At 37.1% G+C, this 21,990-nt stretch overlaps 1 protein-coding gene across 1 annotated transcript; it reads right to left on the reverse strand.

Moving 5' to 3' along the window:
• Window positions 1-2,350: 2,350 nt before the first annotated feature.
• On the reverse strand, window positions 2,351-4,139 carry LOC117343327. The gene is made up of 2 exons (XM_033905669.1): window positions 4,132-4,139; window positions 2,351-3,928 (listed from the first exon to the last, which is right to left on the reverse strand). The coding sequence occupies exons 1-2, from the start codon at window positions 4,137-4,139 to the stop codon at window positions 2,443-2,445; spliced, it is 1,494 nt and encodes a 497-aa protein (XP_033761560.1). The 3' UTR covers window positions 2,351-2,442.
• Window positions 4,140-21,990: the final 17,851 nt, after the last annotated feature.

The following is a 21,990-nucleotide window of genomic DNA, read 5'->3' on the forward strand; positions in this document are numbered from 1 at the left end:
TATCTCTGATAAATATTAATCATCTATAACAGGGGAGACAACTTTAATTTATTTTTCTTAACAGAGGAGCTTTCTCATTATCCATAATTATATATTATCAATTAATAATCTACTTATATATTATCCACAGAGATGTTTGCCCACAGAGACAAAATCTAAATGCTCGATACATTTCATATTGTATATAACATCAGCATATTAACAAAATTTAAAGCATATACTGTAAGCAGATAATAAACCTGAACAATAAACTTTGATTAACAGTGCAAACTATAGCCAGTGATGCCTCTTGTGCTCTCAGCGACAATGGAAAGAACTGTATTAATCAAGTTTACAATATTGACATTTATAACAACAGTTACCTGATTTATAAAACATATATCCAACCTTCAGCATGTCTATTACTTTAGAAAACACTTGAGATTTTCTGTCCCAGATTGTCAGTTATCTTGAACGTAGGACACGCGCTGAACAACACAGGGGGGTAACTCGCGTCACCCGCCTAAGTTATTTTGCTGTATGCCAGTAATTACAAAGTGGCCAAGTTTGCAATAATTACTAACTACTGGGAATATGATCCAAAGATAGTAGATTCATATTTTAAATAACAAACATGCTTCCAGTGTAGGATTTAACAAATAATACACACAAGTCTTCATAATATTTAGACAAGATTTACAGGAAACAAACTAATTGAAATATCAATTAATTTCCTATTAAAAATCATAGTTTTGGATATCATTAATAATAATTTGTACATTAATTCAACATTTGAAACATAGCAAATTATAACAAATTGAACATACAAAATATAAAAATATTGTGCTCATGATCACCTGTAAAACATAATGCATCGACAACTGCTTTTAGAGGTCTGTCTTCTTTATTGGTCCGAATCAAAAGTGACCAAGACATGTACAGTTGAACGAAACAGCGTCTCCGGACAGGTGAGCATGCGCAATCGCATGGATAATTAAATAGTAAAACAAACAAATCCCTGAACCCGGGCGGACGGGCCTTTATATATTACATAACACGCTTACGTTAAAAGCAATTAGTCACCTTGGGATAATTATGTACAAAGATGCCAAAACCAGTGTCCGGTTTGGACAAAGGCGAGTTTTAGATAAAAGACCCGACATCATTAGCTCAACAGATTTGAATTAGGGGTTCGAGCAATAAAATCTGTGGCATGGAAAGCTATTCTTTGTTCCATTTCTTAAGACACTAATTAGAGCGACTAGTAAAATCTTGCATGACAAGTACTGGATAATATGCTGTGTTTGCTAAGATTATATGTAAACCAGTTTTACAGTCTTGCAACCCTGTACATGTCCTGAACTTATAGAATTATTTACAATTTCTGAATTACAAGATATCAAATATAAAATAAAACACAGTTTTTCACTATGAAATATGTTACATGCCATTGGTAATATAATTACACAACCATTAACTGTTTAAAGGGAAATAACTCCTCTAGGCTTGAAAACACGTACACTTAAAACAATCTATATCAAAGTTTACAACTTTGTGATTATAAAATCTGGAGTCTAATCTGCAGATCTGATGTTTACACACGGTGGCTTGGCACGATTTTATAAATGATAGGCAATAAATATATATGTATTTTAGTAACTGGCCATGGGCTATCATTTATAAAATCGTGGCAAGCCCCTATGTGTTTACAGAAATTGTTTCTGTCTCTGCAGCTGATGATGTAGAGCCAATGAGTCATCAAACGAAATGCTGATGGATCCGATCAATCATCCATGGAAGCGAAACAATCATCAATGGAACCTTTAACAAAACGTCTTAGTAATACTGACCCTTCCTTTTATCATTGTACGCAACACACACCTACTTATACTCGGTCAGACCTCTGTGAGACATACATACATATATTTACACTTGCAAAGGTTTGTCACTATATCACAATACCAGACCGATTTGTTTACCATTCTTGCATGGAAACATTGACCTTTGAACTTTTATGATATTTTTTTATTTACAAAGAAAATTGTGTAATCACAAAGACTTATAGAAACAACATCCGTAAGTGTAAATATAAGGATTGGATTTCACTTTTATGTTAACCATGCTTTTATGGAGCAATTCCTCTAAGAATGTATTCTAAATGGGGCGCTCCAATCCCTATATATACATCACAGCTATCCTCTATCAGACCTCTGTGAGACATACATATATAGATACACCACAGCTATCCTCTGTCAGACCTCTGTGAGTCATACATACATAGATACACCACTTACATACATAGATACACCACAGCTATCCTATGTCAGACCTTTGTGAGTCATACATATATATATACACCACAGCTATCCTCTGTCAGACCTCTGTGAGACACACATATATAGATACACCACAGCTATTCTCTGTCAGACCTCTGCGAGTCACACATATATAGATACATCACAGCTATCCTATGTCAGACCTTTGTGAGACATACATACATAGATACACCACAGCTATCCTTTCAGTGGTAGAATTCATGTTAGGATTCACACTCTTTGACTCCCAGTAGGCCCTGATGGCCCTGTGATAGTCCCCGAGTATTTGATGACAGATCCCCAGAAAAGTGTGAACTATATAGAACTTTTGTCCTCCGTCATACTCATCATACTGGACCTGTAGCAGGTGTTGTAATGACTCATCGCGTCCACAGGTGTCTCCTAGCTCATGGCAGCATAGGAAGTTCAAAAACAGGACATATGGTAGAGGTGGGACGCATATAAATCCGTCATTCTTGCATTCCAAATAGAGATGAGGAAGATGCATGTCCCCAGGTTTAAAAAAAATGAGCTTTGAGTAAATTTTCTGGAGCCTCCGTAATGTACAGCTATGGGGTGGGTGATACAGTTTGTGTACTTCTGGAGCCAATTGATTGACCAGCATCAAGTTTGATGCTAATTCCATTACTCGTCTGCTCATCTCGAGGCATTTATTAAAGTTTCCAGTTAGAAAATAAAAAGTTGCCAAATACAACACATTTGTGCCCATTGCAGCACTGGGGGTCATCCAGTACTTACATTTCCTCAATCTCCGGTACCTGGTCTTGTTGTCTGTAGCAGTCTCATTTTCAGAGAGATCTTCAGTGTTTATTTCTAATGCAAAACATCTGAGTTCTTCAATAACAAAGAAATATGTTTGGAATTCCTCCAATTCTGATTTTGAAGTAGATAATAAGTATAATGCCTTCCCGGTCTCTCCAAGGCTGGGAGAGATAAAGGGATTTATAGAATGAAGAGTTTTCCTATCCTGATCCATGATTTTTTCTTGTAAAGTCTTCGGGCTTGCAAACTGAGCTTGCATTGATACGTCACACAGAAATTCCCATATTGAAGGTTTGATAAAGTTACCTACTGAGAGGCACATCCATTTCATCCGAGAGTAGTTGTCCAAAATGTCCAGCAGTATTTGTTGATTATGTCCATGTACTTTCCTCTGAAACATGTTGTTGGCTTGGATAAAGTAATTAGGACAGAATCCTGTCCTGACCCATGCAATAAGAATGTTTAAGCAAAACCAAAAACAATAAAACAGGTTTTTGTCTTGCCAGAATGTTTGTCTTGAATTCTCTATTGCATGAAATAGGACTGTTTTCATGAAATAAGAGCACAAGATGTCATCATCCCCAATGGTATCTTTCAATGTCTCCTTTATTTGTCTTAAGAAATATTTCAGTAGTGTGTATACTTTGAGTTGGATGAGACTAAAGGAATGAACCAAAGATCTTTCTGCTATTGCAAATGAGATTCTCCATTGTAAAAATGTATCTTCAGAACATTTATCTCCTACTGGAACAACATGGCATCCACTGTTTACAATTTTGTCTATCAATTCTTGATGCGGCCATCCACACAAACGAGGACGTGTAATCCATTCCTTTGCCTCCTTTGGCCAACTGTTACACGGAAAACAATTAACAAAGTCCAGATTGAATCTTAAATCATCTGATCCCGTAAATGTACTGGACGGTCCATTGGATTCCCATTTTAGACCTGAACTGGTAGCATAGTGATTGGCCCATTCTTCTCTGAAGATATCACTGGAAATAAACAAGGACTTCTTTATTGTAACTAGTGAATTAATAAAGTATTCACTTACTGGGCCATTTAGCTGACATATTTCTAAGTGGACATAGCCAGGGCGGCAGTCTGCCTCTCTAATATACAGAACGGTTGTGTGATCTAGGTGTCGAGGTATACACTGATCAGGGTACATTACTGCTATGGTCTTGTCTACAATCATTAAGTCCACATCTGAACCCTTTTGTACACATCCTTCTCCTTCACCTCCAGTGTACATTATACAAATAGCATTATCATTCATCAAACGTTCTCTTAACACTATTGACCTCCTTTTGATGGCAACAGCCTCCTCTGTCCCAGTATACGCTCTCTCCAGGAATGTGGACAAAAGCAAAGACATCTGCTCAATCTCCTTAGAGTTCATCATGGTTAATTCAGAACTTGATGAACTGTAAAAAAAAAAAAAAGTAAATATTTAACAAGATATTGTAACTCATCAGTTATATTGGAACTGATTCAAATCATTAACATAGTGTACACATTTACGTATCAGACATACATATGTATATGAATTAGTACTGTTAGATAAAAAACGGTAAAAAATCTTATCCATAAAATGATACCAGAAATGCTTCTGCAGATTTTATCAGCAGCGGTAATGTTATTTTGCAGAAAGACTAATGTTGATATTGAAATCAATGACTTTAAAGATGTATATATTTAACTCCTGATAAAAATCTTACCTCCAGCTAAAACGATCTAGGTTTGATATTTAACCCTTCAGAACCACATCAGCATTTGGTTGGTCTGGGGCTTTAGCTCACAAGATGTCCAAGACCACAGCATTGTGTGTCGCTTGATCTGGTATTCCTAGGGCAAATAGGCTGGTACTTCCGTATCACTCGGAAGTTTTCATATTAGATAACTTCAGTATCACATTTCATATAAAACAAGCTTTTAAGTGTATTTCTATATAAGGAAGTTATAAACAATCTGGGAACCTAACGTCGAATCCCTATTAAAGAGACATTACTTCGTTTGGACATCAGAAACATACACGATTTCTATTGATGAAATCTATGACCGAATGATGATTATTATAAGACTCTATCATATGTGGTCATGTAGGATAGGGATATTCCACCCGAGGGGTCAAAAAAATGTGGTAAAACCCGAGGCTCCGCCGAGGGTTTTACCACATTTTGTGACCCAGAGGGTGAAATATCCCTATCCTACATGAACCACATATGATTGAGTATTTTTCTGTCATTCCCCAACCTAAAATATGCAAAAAAAATTTCTCAATCCAAATTTTTTTCTACTGCATATAATAAAAACAGAACAGCGCCAATCGATTTACCATACTCCATATATGTAAACGACGTTTGCTCTTCTAAAAACGAAGGAAACCATTCATTTCCACAGTCTAACGTTGTTTCAGCAGCCCTGTCATTGCAAGCGAAGCCAAATCACTTGATGTCGGCCAAGCTTGTGTGTCCTTTCGCGTGAAAATATAGTTCCATGTTTTATTAATAAAAAACAATAAAAGAACGTGGTTTTTTTTACATAATTTATATCATAAACAAGAGGCCCATGGGGCCTGTATCGCTCACCTGGTTGGATTTGACCAAATGTCAAAATAATGTTCATGTTCAATTCCTTTTGTTTGTTAACCTCAAACAATGCTATATATGGTTATAGTGTGGGGATCCCAACTGCTTTAAAGACTCTCTGAGTTTACAACATGCATTTATAACTTTATGACTAGTAGCGATCATTTATGCAAAATCTGTTCCACTTCTCCAAAGGATGTTTCTGACCAAATTTGGTTCAAATCCTTCCATAACTTTATGACTAGTAGCGATTTAAAGGAATTACCTCTATTTCCCCTATGGGCCCCGCCCCTTTGGCCCCTCGGGGGTCAGAGTCATCATTTATGCAAAATCTGTTCCCCTTCACATAAGAATGTTTCTGACCAAATTGGGTTCAAATCCATTCATAACTTTATGACTAATAACGATTTAAAGGAATTACCTATATTTCCCCATTAGGCCCGCCCCTTTGGCCCCTTGGGGGTCAGAGTCACCATTTATGCAAAATCTGTTCCCCTTCCCCAAAGGATGTTTCCTACTAAATTGGGTTTAAATCCATTCACAACTTTATGACTAGTAGCGATTTAAAGGAATTACCTCTATTTCCCATATGGGGCCCCGCCCCTTTGGCCCCTCAGGGGTCAGAGTCATCATTTATGCAAAATCTGATCCCCTTCCCCCAATGATGTTTCTGACCAAATTGGGTTCAAATCCATTCATAACTTTATGACTAGTAGCGATTTGAAGGAATTACCTCCATTTCCCCATTAGGCCCCGCCCCTTTGGCCCCTTGGGGGTCATAGTCACCATTTATGCGAAATCTGTTCCCCTTCTCCCCAATGATGTTTCTGACCAAATTGGGTTCAAATCCATTCATAACTTTATGACTAGTAGCGATTTAAAGGAATTACCTCTATTTCCCCTATGGGCCCCGCCCCTTTGGCCCCTCGGGAGTCAGAGTCAATATTTATGCAAAATCTGTTCCCCTTCCCCCAATGATGTTTCTGACCAAATTGGATTCAAATCCTTTCATAACTTTATGACTAGTAGCGATTTAAAGGAATTACCTCTATTTCCCCATTAGGCCCCGCCCCTTTGGTCCCTTGGGGGTCAGAGTCACCATTTATGCAAAATCTGTTCCCCTTCCCCCAAGAATGTTTCTGACCAAATTGGGTTCAAATCCATTCATAACTTTATGACTAGTAGCGATTTAAAGGAATTACCTCTATTTCACCTATGGGCCCCGCCCCTTTGGCCCCTCGGGGGTCAGAGTCACCATTTATGCGAAATCTGTTCCCTTTCCCCCAATGATGTGTCTGACCAAATTGAGTTCAAATCCTTTCATAACTTTATGACTAGTAGCGATTTAAAGGAATTGCCTCAATTTCCCCTATTGGGCCCCGCTCCTCAGACCCCTTGGGGGTCAGAGTCACCATTTATGCAAAATCTGATCCCCTTCCGTGAAGGATGTTTCTGACCAAATTTGGTCAAAATCCAATAAGAACTTTTTGACTAGTAGCGATTTGAAGCAAATGTTGACGGACGGACGACGGACCATGGCATAAGCTCACCGGACCTTCGGTCCAGGTGAGCTAATAAAAGAAATTATTATCTGATTACATAACATGGAGCAGACGATGTGATTACAAATCTATAGATAGATCTACTTTCGGTTCGGCGACCTACTTTTGTATCATTGCGCGCGCGTGGCTATCCTACACCGGAAGCGAGGTAATACACACACAGCAAGCATGGGTGTATTTACCTGGACAGACCAGTATGATACCGGTAGGGATGAGAGAAATGAGTGTCTGTGCCTACATGTAATGTAATAGAAAAAAATATCGTATACAAATATCATATGTCTTGCGGTTATTAGTGATACTTGGGTCGAGTTAAGAATTTTCGGGACTTAATGCTCAAAGAACTTCGGTTTATGTTGAGAGTAAAACTGCCTTATTAATGAAATGATTTTAACTTTACTACTTGATAAAAAAATACATACTTTTCAGTAGTTTTAATTTTGACGACCTAAACTTTATTCAAACGAAGGAATGATGCCCATTTAAGCTACGAAAGTCAAGGTCAGTGTTAAAGTGGACTGGTTACAAATGTTGTATAAACCTTCCCGTTATGACCTGTAATGATAAGTAGGAATTCTAGTGTGACCATCAGTTCAAGGGAGTTTCCTGGTCAATCATCAAGTATGTAGTTAAATGTGTTCGTCCCAAGCACGATAATACTTGAGTTGTTACATATACGAGGGCAGTGCCAGCCAGTTCGAGTGTGTACCTCTCAAAGCAATTCCCCTTCAATCTATATACAGCTAGTGTATAGCTATATAATAGGAAACATTCACTTAACAAGTAACAAACAAAATAGCTATGTATCGTGACACCGACAGTGCGGAAATATCCATATCCAATTCATACCTACATCATTTTTTTTTGTATATACATGTACCTATATACATACCCTAATGCGCAATTTCTGTGAAAAAATAGCTCATGGGCCTTGGTATAGCCATATGAATTCCAAAATACACCCATATTTACATCAATTTGACCATTTTTGGCCAAACTACCAATTTTGGCTCAACTCATTAGCCCCTGGGGTAGTCAGGGACAACATGTGTACACTATCAAACTGCCATCCCATACGGATAATTCTAACCAAGTGTGAAGTTTTAAGATACTCAAAAATGTTATATTCCCATAGAAATTATTTTTACCACCTCCGAGTAAAATGAGCAAGACCCCAGGGTCATGGAATTCACAATTCTGGTAGAGCGCCTTAAGACCCTTCCATCTTTGAAGATTATCTGATTCTACCTTAATTATGGTCTGGAGGTTTTGCTGAAATTTCAGTTAATTTGACCATTTTTGGCCCCATCCATAAGCCCCAGAGGTCAGTCAGTGCCAATATACATGTAGTTTACAGGCATCCCATACTGATACTTCTAACCAAGTTTGTATAATTTCCAATGGCAATTGCAACAAATAATGCTCAAATTTTGGTAAATGACCTCAAGACCCTTGTATCTGTGAAGAGTATTTGATTCTACCTTACCTGAGAGTTGAGAAGAAGGTTTTTTGAAAATTTTAGTCAATTTGACACGTTTTGGACCCGCCCCCAGGCCCCTTGGGGTAGGAACCATACAATTCACAATTTGGAAGCTTCCTGCCAAATTTCACTGAATTCGGATCAGCAGTTCTGGGGAGAAAGTCGAAATGTAAATTGTATACGGACGCATGGCATTCGATTGACGACTGACGACACTCGACTGACAACGGACGACACTCAACCGACGATTGACAACACTCGACTGACGACTGACGACAATCGACTGACGACACTATACTGACAACGGACTGACGACAATCGATTGACGACTGACGACACTCCATTGACGACTGACGACACTAAATTGACGACAGACGACACTCGATTGACGACTGACGACACTCGACTGACGACGGACGATACTCGACTGACGACACTCAACTGACGACTGACGACACTCGATTGACGACTGACAACACTCGATTGACGACTGACGACACTCGACTGACGACTGCCGACTGACGACACTCGACTGACAACTAACGACGGACGACACTCGACTGACGACTGACGACGGAGGACAAAAGGTGGTTAGAATAGGTCACTCGAGACCTAACATAATCCAATATAAGATTAGTTGATATGTGCATATTTGGGTTTAAAACGGTAAACCCGAAAAAACGCCTAACTCGTTATATGGCCAAAACCAAACAAATCAGGGGGCGATGGTATAACGAAGTTTCGCCTCATTAGATTGGCCCCTAGACTCGCCTTAATCTTCTCTATCAGCCTTATGAGGCAGTTTTATATTCTTTAAAAAGTACTTATCAAGGATTTTAAAAGAGTCATTAAACAACGAGACGTTTACCGGACGCTGTTGACGAGTTTCAAAGGCTGTTGCATTGCGAATCGGAAGCCAAAAACGTTAGGGCAAAAACTGACACCGGCGATTGCTTAGATTCAAGATTCATTTATTTCTTATTCAATTTAATGGTACAGAAAAATATATTACTACAAAATAATATACATACATTTGTGTAATCAGAACTGTACTGTAGTTTTTTCTTTACACGGGAGAACAGACTTTGTCATGAATACATTTGAAAATACATCTGTAGGAACTCCTTTTTGCAGTGACCATTCTCCAATTCTGATACAGTTAGCATATACTGCTTATAGATACATATCCTACAACAAAACTATTTGGCTTTATGATGAGGCTGACTATAACTCTATGAATAACAAAATAAACACTATTGATTGGCTCTCTCTCTCCAATAGTCTTAATGTTAATGATTTAAACCAATATCTAACTGAAACTATACTTCAAACAGCAAATAACTTCATACCTAGGAAAACTATACTTGTGCGACCAAGAGACAAAAACCGGATGACCAGCTCAATTAGGCTTGAAATGAGAAAAAGAAATAGGAAACATACAGAAGCTAAAACTTCCAGTAACCTCCAGCATTGGCATGAATATAGGCAGGTCCCCTTTTCAAGAAAAAGAAATAAATTACCCCTAACCCTCAAGTTTGATAATATTGAAATAATGACATCCGACTCACACACTCACTTAGAAGTTACCTTATCTGCTGATGGTACATGGAACGAACATATTCAAAACATACATGATAAAGCCTATAAGAGACTTAATATTCTGAAATATCTTAAACACAAAGTTGACAGAAAATCTCTTATTACTATTTTTATATCTTTTATTAGACCAATACTTGAATATGCAGATGTAATTTGGGATAACTGTTCACAACAAGCCAAAAATTTACTAGAATCTATACAAATTGAAGCTGGGAGAATCATTACTGGACTTCGAAAGGGTACATCACATAATGTAATCTATCAAGAATTGGTATGGGAAAAGCTTGAGAATAGACGTAAAAAACATAAACTTCTTATGTACAAGATACTACATCAAAGTACGCCTACCTACCTATCTGATATTATCAGCAATTTTAGAAATAATATTGATAAACATAATTATCCTCTCAGAACCACTCGGACTTTCAACCCTCCACTATGCCACAGTGAAAATTATTATAATAGCTACTTTCCGTCTATGTTCCGTGAATTTAATGATCTTAGTATTGAATTCCATTAGAGTATTTGAAAAGATGATATCTAACAACAGTGTAAATAATAATACTACTTCAGCTATCTTCAAAAATCATGGTACTAGACATGATAATATAATTGTATGTCAATTAAGGAATGGTGCAAGCCAGTTAAACTATGATCTTTTAAAGATCATCTAAATGATTCCCCTGACTGCAGTTGTGGCATTGGGTTAGAAACATCATACCATTTCTTCTTCTTATGTCCACAGTATAACATACATAGGGACACTCTTAGGGAATCCCTACATAGTCCACAATACTTTAGTCTTAATATTTTACTAAATGGATCAGATGATCTTAATGATGAGGAAAATACTCACATCCTAGAAGATGTAGTTAAATATGTAAATAACACAAGGAGACTCTGATGCTGAAAATATACCTATACAAATATAGATTCACTATCTATGGTCATAAATAAGTACATAAAATATATTAATTGAATTAAGGTACATGTATATGTCCATCCTTATAACTGTCTATCATTCTATGTAATGGTTCGCATTAAACATGTATACCTTGATGCTGATAATATACATGATTAATGTCGTTATGTTAAAAATGTACCGGTGACAAGTACTTCTTATCGCGTAAAATAGCAAATATACACTTATATATATATAATTATTGAGAATATTAATAACAGCATACATGTTTTCTGTTATTATGATCATATACATATTATCATCATTTACTGGTAAAGTAATATCACAACAAAGGGCCAGGTAACATACATATATACACATATACATATCACTATGAGTCTGTGCAAACTATCTCTTACTTTATAATTTGATAATCATATAATATGCATATAAATGTTCAATTACGGATGCTGTTACTGTGTTTGTGTGTTAATGATTTTCTAATTATGTTCTGCTTTCTATAGGGTGAGATGTGGTGACTTGCTAGTTATGTATAATTGATTTATCTCCTTCCTATGAACAATCTCAATTGATAATCTTATTTGACTTGGACTTAATCAGAATTATACAATTTTATGTTTTATTTTAAATTCTTATATGGTACCAGTTTATATGCGGTAGGGAGATGCGTGTTTGGTCAACACATGAGTAGAAGACTATTGGTATTTACCAGATGGACATTATAGTCTGAAACTCTGTTGTTGATCAGGCACTTGTCTCTCTCCTGCATAGTAAACGAGTTCTCATAAATATTTAACAATAATTTGAAAATTATTATAAAGAAAAAGAAAATACATAAGATTATCATTATATATTATTCACAAATACTCTTTCTATATATATATACTGTAATTTCCATTCTTGACTAATAACCAAATACTAATTATTTGAAATAAATGTAATAATTTATGGAGAGAACTTTAATATAGGCTTAGCCTGATGTTCAATCCATTTGATTATCAATAAAATATGTTGAAATGAAATGAAAATGAATACATTTGAAAACTTGCGAGGAATGATTGATATGTTGAGCCTCGTGTTAAAGGATGTCGTTTTTAAAGTCCTACTATTCTCTGACAATATAGGGATGTGTACCCAAGGACTGGTCTCATTTGGTAAGTTTATATCGACGAGGTAGCACTCTAAAGTAAACTAGATAAAATGGACAAAATCGGTGAAAGAGCAGTGATCCAATATTTGCATAAAAAGATTTAACACCTAAGGATATCCATAATGATATGGTAGCAACACTAGGGAAAGATGCCCCTTCATATGCTACAGTGAAAAGGTGGGTGGCGGAATTTAAGAGCGGCTGACAGAGCCTTGAGGATGACCCATGTCCTGGAAGGCCTGTCAATGTTGCACTCCCAGAAAAAAAAGTCAATAAAGTTCATGATATTGTTATGACTGACAGACGAGTCATATACTGATATATAGCGAGGAGAAGTTGCCTTTCACAGGAAAGAGTACATTCCATTCTGACAGAGGATCTTGCAATGAGAAAGATTTTGGCCAGATAGGTACCGAGACGTCTGATAGTTGATCAGAAGCACAGCAGGCGCACATTATCTCGTGTTAATCTGACCTTTTTGAGGGAGATCCTGTCAACTTTCTTTAGAGATTTGTCACTGAAACATGGGACCATTATCTTACCCCAGAGGCCAATCAACAATCGAAACAATGGAAGCACATTGGCTCTCTTCCGCCAAAGAAGGCAAAGATTGTGCCATCAGCCGGGAAGGTTATGGCCTTGGTTTTCTGGGATGCAGATAGTATTCTGCTGGTAGATTATCTCCAAAAGGGACAAACAATCAATAACACATACCATGCTTATCTTCTGAGGCAGTTATTATAAAATATTAAACTTAAGCGGTGCGGAAAGCTTGCTAAAGGTGTGTTATTCCATCATGACAATGCTCCTGTTCACAAGTCTGTCATTGCCATAGTTTCCATTCACGATTGTGACTTTAAATTCATTGAACATCCGCCTTATTCACCTGATCTCGCTCCATCAGACTTTTATCTGTATTTTCAAAACTGACAACAGCAATTCCAGGCCTCTACCTTCAGTCCGATGGTGATGTCATACATGTAGTGGATGACTTTCTGAACATCTAAGAAAAGGAGTTCGATACAAGTGGCATTGAGGCCCCTTAAACAACGCTGGCAAATGTGTTTAGATACTGAAGGGGATATTGTTGAAAAAAAATACGGAATGTCCTGCAAAATGCAAATCCTTCAATATGAGGCCCATAACATGTCAATCAGCTTTCCGAGCTTTCTTATAATTGATCAGTTGGTAACAAAATATTAATTCTTTCAAAGTAGTATTTACCAAGTAAATTTCTTCTTTGTATATTAAATTCTGGACATTCTAAAAATATAATGATATTCATCCCCTATTTCTAGGGACAAGAATGTTTCTCCAACATGGAGTGCCTTTAAGTAAAGGGCCGTATCTCAAATCAATCAATTTTTTTAGGTGTTTATGAATTACAATTCCGAGTGAGCTTTTCTTATAGAATTTCTAATCTATATCAATTGAAAGTATCTTATCTAATGATTTTAAATCACATAGTATTTTAATAGAATTGGACCATTTTAATTGATATCAAGTATAACTTCTATAAGAAAACCTCACTCGAAATTGTAATTAATTACAATTTAAAGAAGCTTCCCTCCATATTCAGACACAGCCTTCACTGCGACATTCTTGTGCAATCAAAGTGTTGATTATAATCATCTCCGTATGAAGTTTAATATTTGGTTTTACATTTATAGATAGCCTTACTTAATTTAGACCCTGTTTTAGGGTTTGATACTAAAAGGGTCTCTCAAAGGGTAATATCTTAGAAACAGCTTACATCTATACATGGACAGGTTAAAATATTTATTTAACTTTCCGTATATATAACGAGCGTGCTGGTAATTTTGTCGTAAGTAAAACTTTAATTGACAAGTTAATGCCTGGCCTATCAAAATTAGCCAAAATGATGACTAGAATAGAAAATTAGTATTCGAGCATGTTCCTTGTTCATAAAAGTGCCCATACGTATTGGGCTTCGCCGGCAACGTGTAAAAATATCACTAGGATACCAAAAGGGTCCGTCGTGAATAAAACTTCCATTTGCCAGACTAATCGTTATCGCCTTACACCAAATTAAAGCGATACTAAAATCGAGACAATATTCTACGATTTAGATTTCCAGATTTAGGAAATAGGATCATAGCGCGACAAAAAAAAACGGAACTTCACAATCGTACAATTTTAATGAGAATGAACATTTTTGTTCGGTGATCAAGGTAATATAATTAATTTGATTTTTTCCTTCTGAATTTACCTCTATTTGTGTTGATCGATGGCATTTTCCTGTTTGTCTTTTGTACAAACATTGAGATTGCATGTGGTAGACACTTCTTTCTTTTTTTTTTTTTCTTTTTTTTTCTTATATCGGAGGCTTGCCGTACCCAGGATACCGTGTTTTGGTTGTTTTGGGGTATTTTCTGTTGTTGTTTTTCTGGGTTTTTTTTTCGTTTTTTTGGTTTTTTTATCTCGGAGGCTTGCCGTACCAAGGATACCGTGTTTTCGTTGTTTTGTTTTTTGTTGTTTTTTTTTCTTTTATCTCAGAGGTATGCCGTACCAAGGATACCGTGTTTTCGTTGTTTTGGGGTTTGTTTTTTATTTCATAGGTTTGCCGTATATCTCGTAATCAGCTGAGCTGGATACCGCGTTTTTAACGTGTGCGTGACATTGTTTAGATGATACTTCGTGTATGTTTCGTGTCTTCTGTACAAACATTTGAGATCGCATGGCACAGACATTACTGGTGACCGTAGTTCAACGTAGTCCGAAATTGACCGTGGCTTTTCCAAAAAGTTTCAACATGCTCAAAATATTTCTACGCACAATAATTTACCCTACTTGACAGTAGTTGGACGTCATTAACCCTAGTTGACCGCAAGAACATATGGTATAACGATTATAACTTCGGCTAATGTTGCTGTCAAATGGGGTCAACTAGCTATATAGAGAATCATTAGACTTTAACTGAACCCTCGTTTTAAACCTAGTTAACTACGCTGAGCTACGTTCAAATGACAAATGGTCAACTACGTGTGTGACAGTAAGATCGCAGCTTTAAGTTCAAGCTGGTGGAGATAACCAGATCCCTTAAGTAGAAAACGGCGGCTGGAAATCTGAAGGCCACTAGTTCGATTCCTTGCGGGTTGGGGTGGAGGGGGTACCATTCTAACAGCGGGTTGGGGTGGAGGGGGTACCAGAGGGGGGGGGGGGGGGGGGGGGGGGGGGGGGTACCATTCTAACAGCGGGTTGGGGTGGTGGCGGTACAAGAGGAGGGTATCATTCTAACAGCGGGTTTGGGTGGAGGGGGTACCAGAGGGGGGGGGGGGGTACTATTCTAACAGCGGGTTAGGGTGGAGGGGGGGTACCAGAAGGGGGGGGGGGGGGCTGTACCTGAGAGGGATACCATTCTAAAAGCGGGTTGGTGTGAAGGGGGTACCAGAGGGGGGGGGGGGGCTACCAAAGGGGGGTGGAGTAGGGGGTGGGGGCGGTACCAGAGAGGGATACCATTCTAACAGCGGGTTTGGGTGGTGGGGGTACAAGAGGAGGGTACCATTCTAACAGCGGGTTGGGGTGGACGGGGTACCATTCTAACAGCGGGTTGGGGTGGAGGGGGTACCATTCTAACAGCGGGTTGGGGTGAAGGGGGTACCAGAGGGGTTGTACCATTCTAACAGCGGGTTGGGGTGGTGGCGGTACAAGAGGAGGGTATCATTCTAATAGCGGGTTGGGGTGGAGGGGGGTACCAGAGGGGGGTACCATTTCTAAAGCGGGTTGGTGTGAAGGGGGTACCAGAGGGGGGTACTATTCTAACAGCGGGTTGGGGTGGAGGGGGGTACCAGGAGGGGCAGGGGGTACCATTCTAAAAGCGGGTTGGGTGTGAAGGGGGTACCAGAGGGGGGTACTATTCTAACAGCGGGTTGGGGTGGAGGGGGGTACCAGAGGGGGGTACCATTCTAAAAGCGGGTTGGTGTGAAGGGGGTACCAGAGGGGGGTACTATTCTAACAGCGGGTTAGGTTGGAGGGGGGTACCAGAAGTGGGGGGGGCTCCCAAAGGGGAGGGGGCGGTACCAGAGAGGGATATCATTCTAACAGCGGGTTTGGGTGGTGGGGGTACAAGAGGAGGGTACCATTCTAAAAGCGGGTTGGGGTGAAGGGGGGTACCAGAGGGGGGGTACTATTCTAACAGCAGGTTAGGGTGGAGGGGGGTACCAGAGGGGGGTACCAGAGAGGGGTACCATTCTAACAGCGGGTTTGGTTGGAGGGGGTACAAGAGTAGGGTACCAGTCTAACGGCGGGTTGGGGTGGAGGGGTACCAGAGGGGGGTGTACCAGAGAGGGATACCATTCTAAAAGCGGGTTGGGGTGAAGGGGGGGTACCAGAGGGGGTACTATTCTAACAGCGGGTTGGGGTGGAGGGGGTACCAGAGGGGGTACCATTCTAAAAGCGGGTTGGGGTGAAGGGGGGTACTATTCTAACAGCGGGTTAGGGTGGAGGGGGGTACCAGAAATGGAGGGGGGGCGGTACCAGAGAGGGGTAACATTCTAACAGCAGGTTTGGGTGGAAGGGGTACAAGAAGAGGGTACCAGTCTAACAGGGGGTTGGGGTGGAAGGGGTACCATTCTAACATCGGGTTGGGGTGAAGGGGGTACAAGAGGGGTTGGGGTGGAGGGGGTACCAGAGGGGTGTACCATTTTAACAGCGGGTTGGGTGTAGGGGGTACCAGAGGAGGTTACTATAGGGGGTACCATTCTAACAGCGAGTTTTAAGCGGGTTCACTACTGTGTTTGGGGTCTGCACTCTTTAATTCAATAGTTAGGATACTGTTAGATTTTGTGGTCAAAATGTCTGATTTTCATTAATTTTGCCTGAATAATTAAAAATAAAAAAGGTAACATGTTCCATTTTTTCTGATATTTGTATTTGGTAAAATAAGATAAATCACACACAAACAATAAAAACAAGGATATTTAACATTCCAATCACTCATCATTACAAGTGACTCTATATAAACAGATATTACCTATTCACATCATTCATGCATCAACTATTCAGAAAAAAAAAATAACAAGTGATTCCATCATTTATCAGATAACAATTAAACTCAATGCAGAAGGATCAGTGTAAACAAATGCATTCCACATACCACTGAAAAAAACATACCCTATTTGTTAGAGTTAATCTTCATGTAATATATTGTAATGTAGTTAAGGTAGCAGCTGGCCATGACTTAAAGCTAGTAAAGGGGGATAACTCTTAGAATAACACCTGGTATAATGTAATATTGCCATACCTACCAGGAATTTTTCGCAAAAGATAGAATTTTTTTTTGAAAAATATTCTTGCTATGAAAAGGTCTATAAAAAAGGGAAAATCCTAAACATATTGTATTTTTATCTTATAAATCATTTATTTCACTTCCTGGTCTGCTGAGTTGAATCATCCTCTCAATATATAAGTACAGCTGTACATCTATATTAATTAAATTATTTCATGATTGGAAATTCTCAAATAACCTTAGCCAAAACTAAGTGGAAATGAATAAATGGCCCAGGAAATGTAATTTTCCTGATCAAGGTCACAGAAATTTTTTAGTACATGTGCAAGTTAACTGTTATCTTTAAACCAGAATCAGACACACATCTCTCAAGCTACTCATACAAATATTCTTTTCGAGATTATCTCATTCATCCACAAATATTTGTTGAAATATTGAACAAATAACTAGCAGTAGCTAGAAATGCAGTATTATATATATGTGTGTATATTAAGTGTCTATACAGACTTCAAGTATGAAAATATCTAGAATCAGAGACCTATATATTTAGTATATAGGTCTCTGCTAGAATTGAATTGTTTAAGACAGTACTATATTTTCTTTATCTGCATAATTCAGAATTCAGCATTTCATGTTGATAACAAAGATCTGTTATTTCTTTTTCCATTCTGACACAGTTTTCTGTAACGTTCATGTTTGCACAAGTATTAATGGACAATCAGATGAAGAAAAACGCTGATACAGTTTAAACATAATATTCTTATGATCACAACAAGCCAAATCCTACCTGACCAATATATAGCTCACAGGCCTAATAATACAAGCTAGAATCAGCATTCCGAATACACACTCTAGGAAGATTTCCTTTGAAAGGATAGCATTTCCCTTTGACGGGATAGCATTTTCTTTCACGGGAAAGCATTTCCTTTTTCGGGATAGCATTTCCTTTGAAGGGAAAGCATTTCCTTTGAAGGAATAGCACTTTCCTTTCACGGGATAGCATTTCCTTTGAAGGGAAAGCAGACATTTTACAAACATGCAGATTAGAAAACAAGAAAAAAATCTCTGGATACCAGAAATATTCACATTTTGTATATTCTCTCACTGGTGTTACTTTTAAAAAATTTTTATGTTAAGTTTGTAATTCAGCTACAGTTAAATTGTTGATAGCTCACTGTACAAACACTCAATACACGTACTCCAATATACTAAATTATAGGAGTTAAAACCTCTTTTTGAGAAACACATCTTGTTCATATTCTTCAATGTCCATTACCACTTTGTTTGAGCATTGTACTGCCCACAGTCGTTACACAAATCCACATAAATGTACATGTGATCTTACATACTTAATTAATTAACAATTAACAGTACAAAATGATTGAGTTGGGTTGTCAGTTACAAGCAATCAAATTTAATCTTGGGGGAAAAATATATTTACATGATTCCTGTTACATGTAGGTGTCAAATCAACAAAAGGAAAAAGTGAGTGTGAAATGAATGTTCTCTCACACAACAGCTACTGGACTGAAACAATGACCCATTTAAAGGAAATAGCTCAACAGGAACATATGTTCTACAAATGATAGAAAATTCTTATTATTTCCATCTAAAAACAGTATTATCTGATTATATACAACCTTACAACTATTGTTTTCATTTACATTGTCATTTGTACACCTCTACTGTCATTGAATTATCATGTTTCATGATGTTTAACTCTTTTGTGAAGGAAATATATGATATTGTAGTAAGGTAACATGCACACTTAAGTCTCTATGTCATGGTAAGGTAGCATACAGCCTTAAGACTCTATGTCACAGTAAGATAGCATACATCTTTAAGTCTCCTTGTCACAGTAAGGTAGCATGCATACATCCTTAAGTCTCCATGTCACAGTAAGGTAGCATACATCCTTAAGTCTCTATGTCACAGTAAGGTAGCATACATCCTTAAGTCTCCATGTCACAGTTAGGTAGCATACATCCTTAAGTCTCCATGTCACATTTAGGTAGCATTCAGCCTTAAGGGTTAATGTCACAGTAAGGGATCATATAGCCTGAACATGTATAAATAATGTAGTTAGTACAAACCCTAAAATAAATTTTCAGGTATATGACGAATATGTAAGGTAGCACATATTCAAAACTACTGTCACTATAGGATCTCTGGAGAGCCAGAGTCTGTAATGTAGGCTAAAAATGCAATCTCATTAAAACCAACACCAGGCACATGTACAGATATGGTTAAGGTTTTTTGTTATAGCCTACACTTCTGTCATCTTCTCGGTTTACCCAATTACGCCGAGATAAAATAACTAATGTAATCTCAAAGTTCAACATGGGACACTTTACTTACAATGCAATACATATTTGATGTCTGAGAATAAATGTGACACCAATGGAAATGTGAAAAGTATGAATATGTATGAAACATATAGACTACTGACAATACTACATTTGTTGACGTCAAAGCAGTATTCTTTACGAATCCAAACCATTTCTATGTGGTCAGAATGATAGAATTTAAAACAATAATATCATTTTGATCTGTGAAAAAATGAAATACAAGATTCTGTCAGTAAAACTTTGCTTTCTACTTTAACGATAAATACAGTTAATGGAAGGGAGATAATTCTGGAATTATTGCAAAAAAATCATCTTTTAAACCCGCAAAATTAAATTCTGAATTCAACCAAGATATTACAACTGCATTTACTACAGGGAAGGACATGGCTTTTTTCATTGTTAAACCTTGGATAATTGAAACAATACAATTATGAAATATATCTTGTTCCATACACTCAAGCTCTTACACAGCAAATGTAGTATTATCAGTTGTTGAAACACAAATGGTTAAATTTTAACAAAATATCTAAATTAAAAAACACAATCAATGGTTAAAGCCCCTTTTAGCTTGGGCACAACTATCACAAGATTTTAATATAAAGTAATAGATATAAATGGTTTCATATATTTTAAGTTTAATTTCCCTTTTAATAACCAACATCACACAAGCTTATATTTTGCATAACACAATATCTATGATTATAATGCAATATTGGTGACAAAATTATGGTAAAATGCTCTGATACAAAATCAGTCTCAGACAGGCTGCAAAAATCGAAGTATTTTCATTTCAGCAATTCTATGTGGATCAAGGGGTTGTGATCAAATCTCATATTATAAATCTCATATGAAATGCAAACTGATATCTTAATGAGGTCATTGTGCATATTTTGTGCATACAAACAAATTAAAAGATGTATTATTGAAATCCTCCTGAATTCGTTGGATCAGAATCTTAAAATCATATAATGGCATATTATAAGATATTTACTGTAGGTAATATTTTACCTATAAGATAATCATACAGAACTTATACACAGATCTGTACCAGAAAAAAATGGTGATCAGTCAGAATCCTGGTAAAATGTTTCTGGGCAGGAATGACATTCAATACCTTTAATTACAATTGTAATAGGACTGAAATAAGATTTCTATTTTATATATATGTTGCTAAGTATATATACACATGTACAAGAAGATGAGTATTTTTGTGAAGATCTTTCTAAAGCTGTACAAGTACATGCATATTTTTTTTCATTATTTTGAATTTGACCTATTCAAAAAATGGTACCAAAAAAGTTAATTTCATATTCTGAAAACATTAAAATCAAATGAGATTAAGATATGATAGATTCTGTGTAACTGCTGAAATATTTAAGGATTTTTACATTCCAAGTTTAAATCTTCACCAACTATTAAAAACATGTAGATAATGCCTAATACAAAAGGATTTGTGACAAAAAAAAGGGTGGGAAAAAAAAAAAAAAAAAAAAAGCCAAGAAAGAAAAGAAAAATCTACGATTATGGAGCATAAATACAATGTCTTTAACATCTTCAAATCTATACAGCTACAGGTGGACACTAGTTTCTTAAGGACTTTGATGGCTCAAAGAAATACAAAAAATATACTTAAAAAATGGCACAATATTCATCATTTAATCCAAAGATCTATCATGGTTCCTAGAAGCAAACCAAGTAGGACTACTCCCAAAATAACATTTTCACTGCTTTAAGTAGAAGAAAAAAAAAAGACACCATCTATAATTAAAAGTCTTTTTTAGCTTTTTATCACAGTCCACGGGTAAGATACACGATTATATAAATCTCTAAGGGTACCAATACTCACACAGATACTGGGTAAGCCACAGGTTATATATTTACATCAAACCAGAAAGAAGTATGTTTTAAAGAACTATAAATGACATTCATCATAACTGTAGTCATGGGGTTAGTGAGAGTTCACAAACTAAAATGAAAACTGAAACTTTAATTAAGCATTGATACCTTTTTTTT

This window comes from Pecten maximus, chromosome 15 (assembly GCF_902652985.1).
Source record: "Pecten maximus chromosome 15, xPecMax1.1, whole genome shotgun sequence".
NCBI classification, from domain to species: Eukaryota; Metazoa; Mollusca; class Bivalvia; order Pectinida; family Pectinidae; genus Pecten; species Pecten maximus.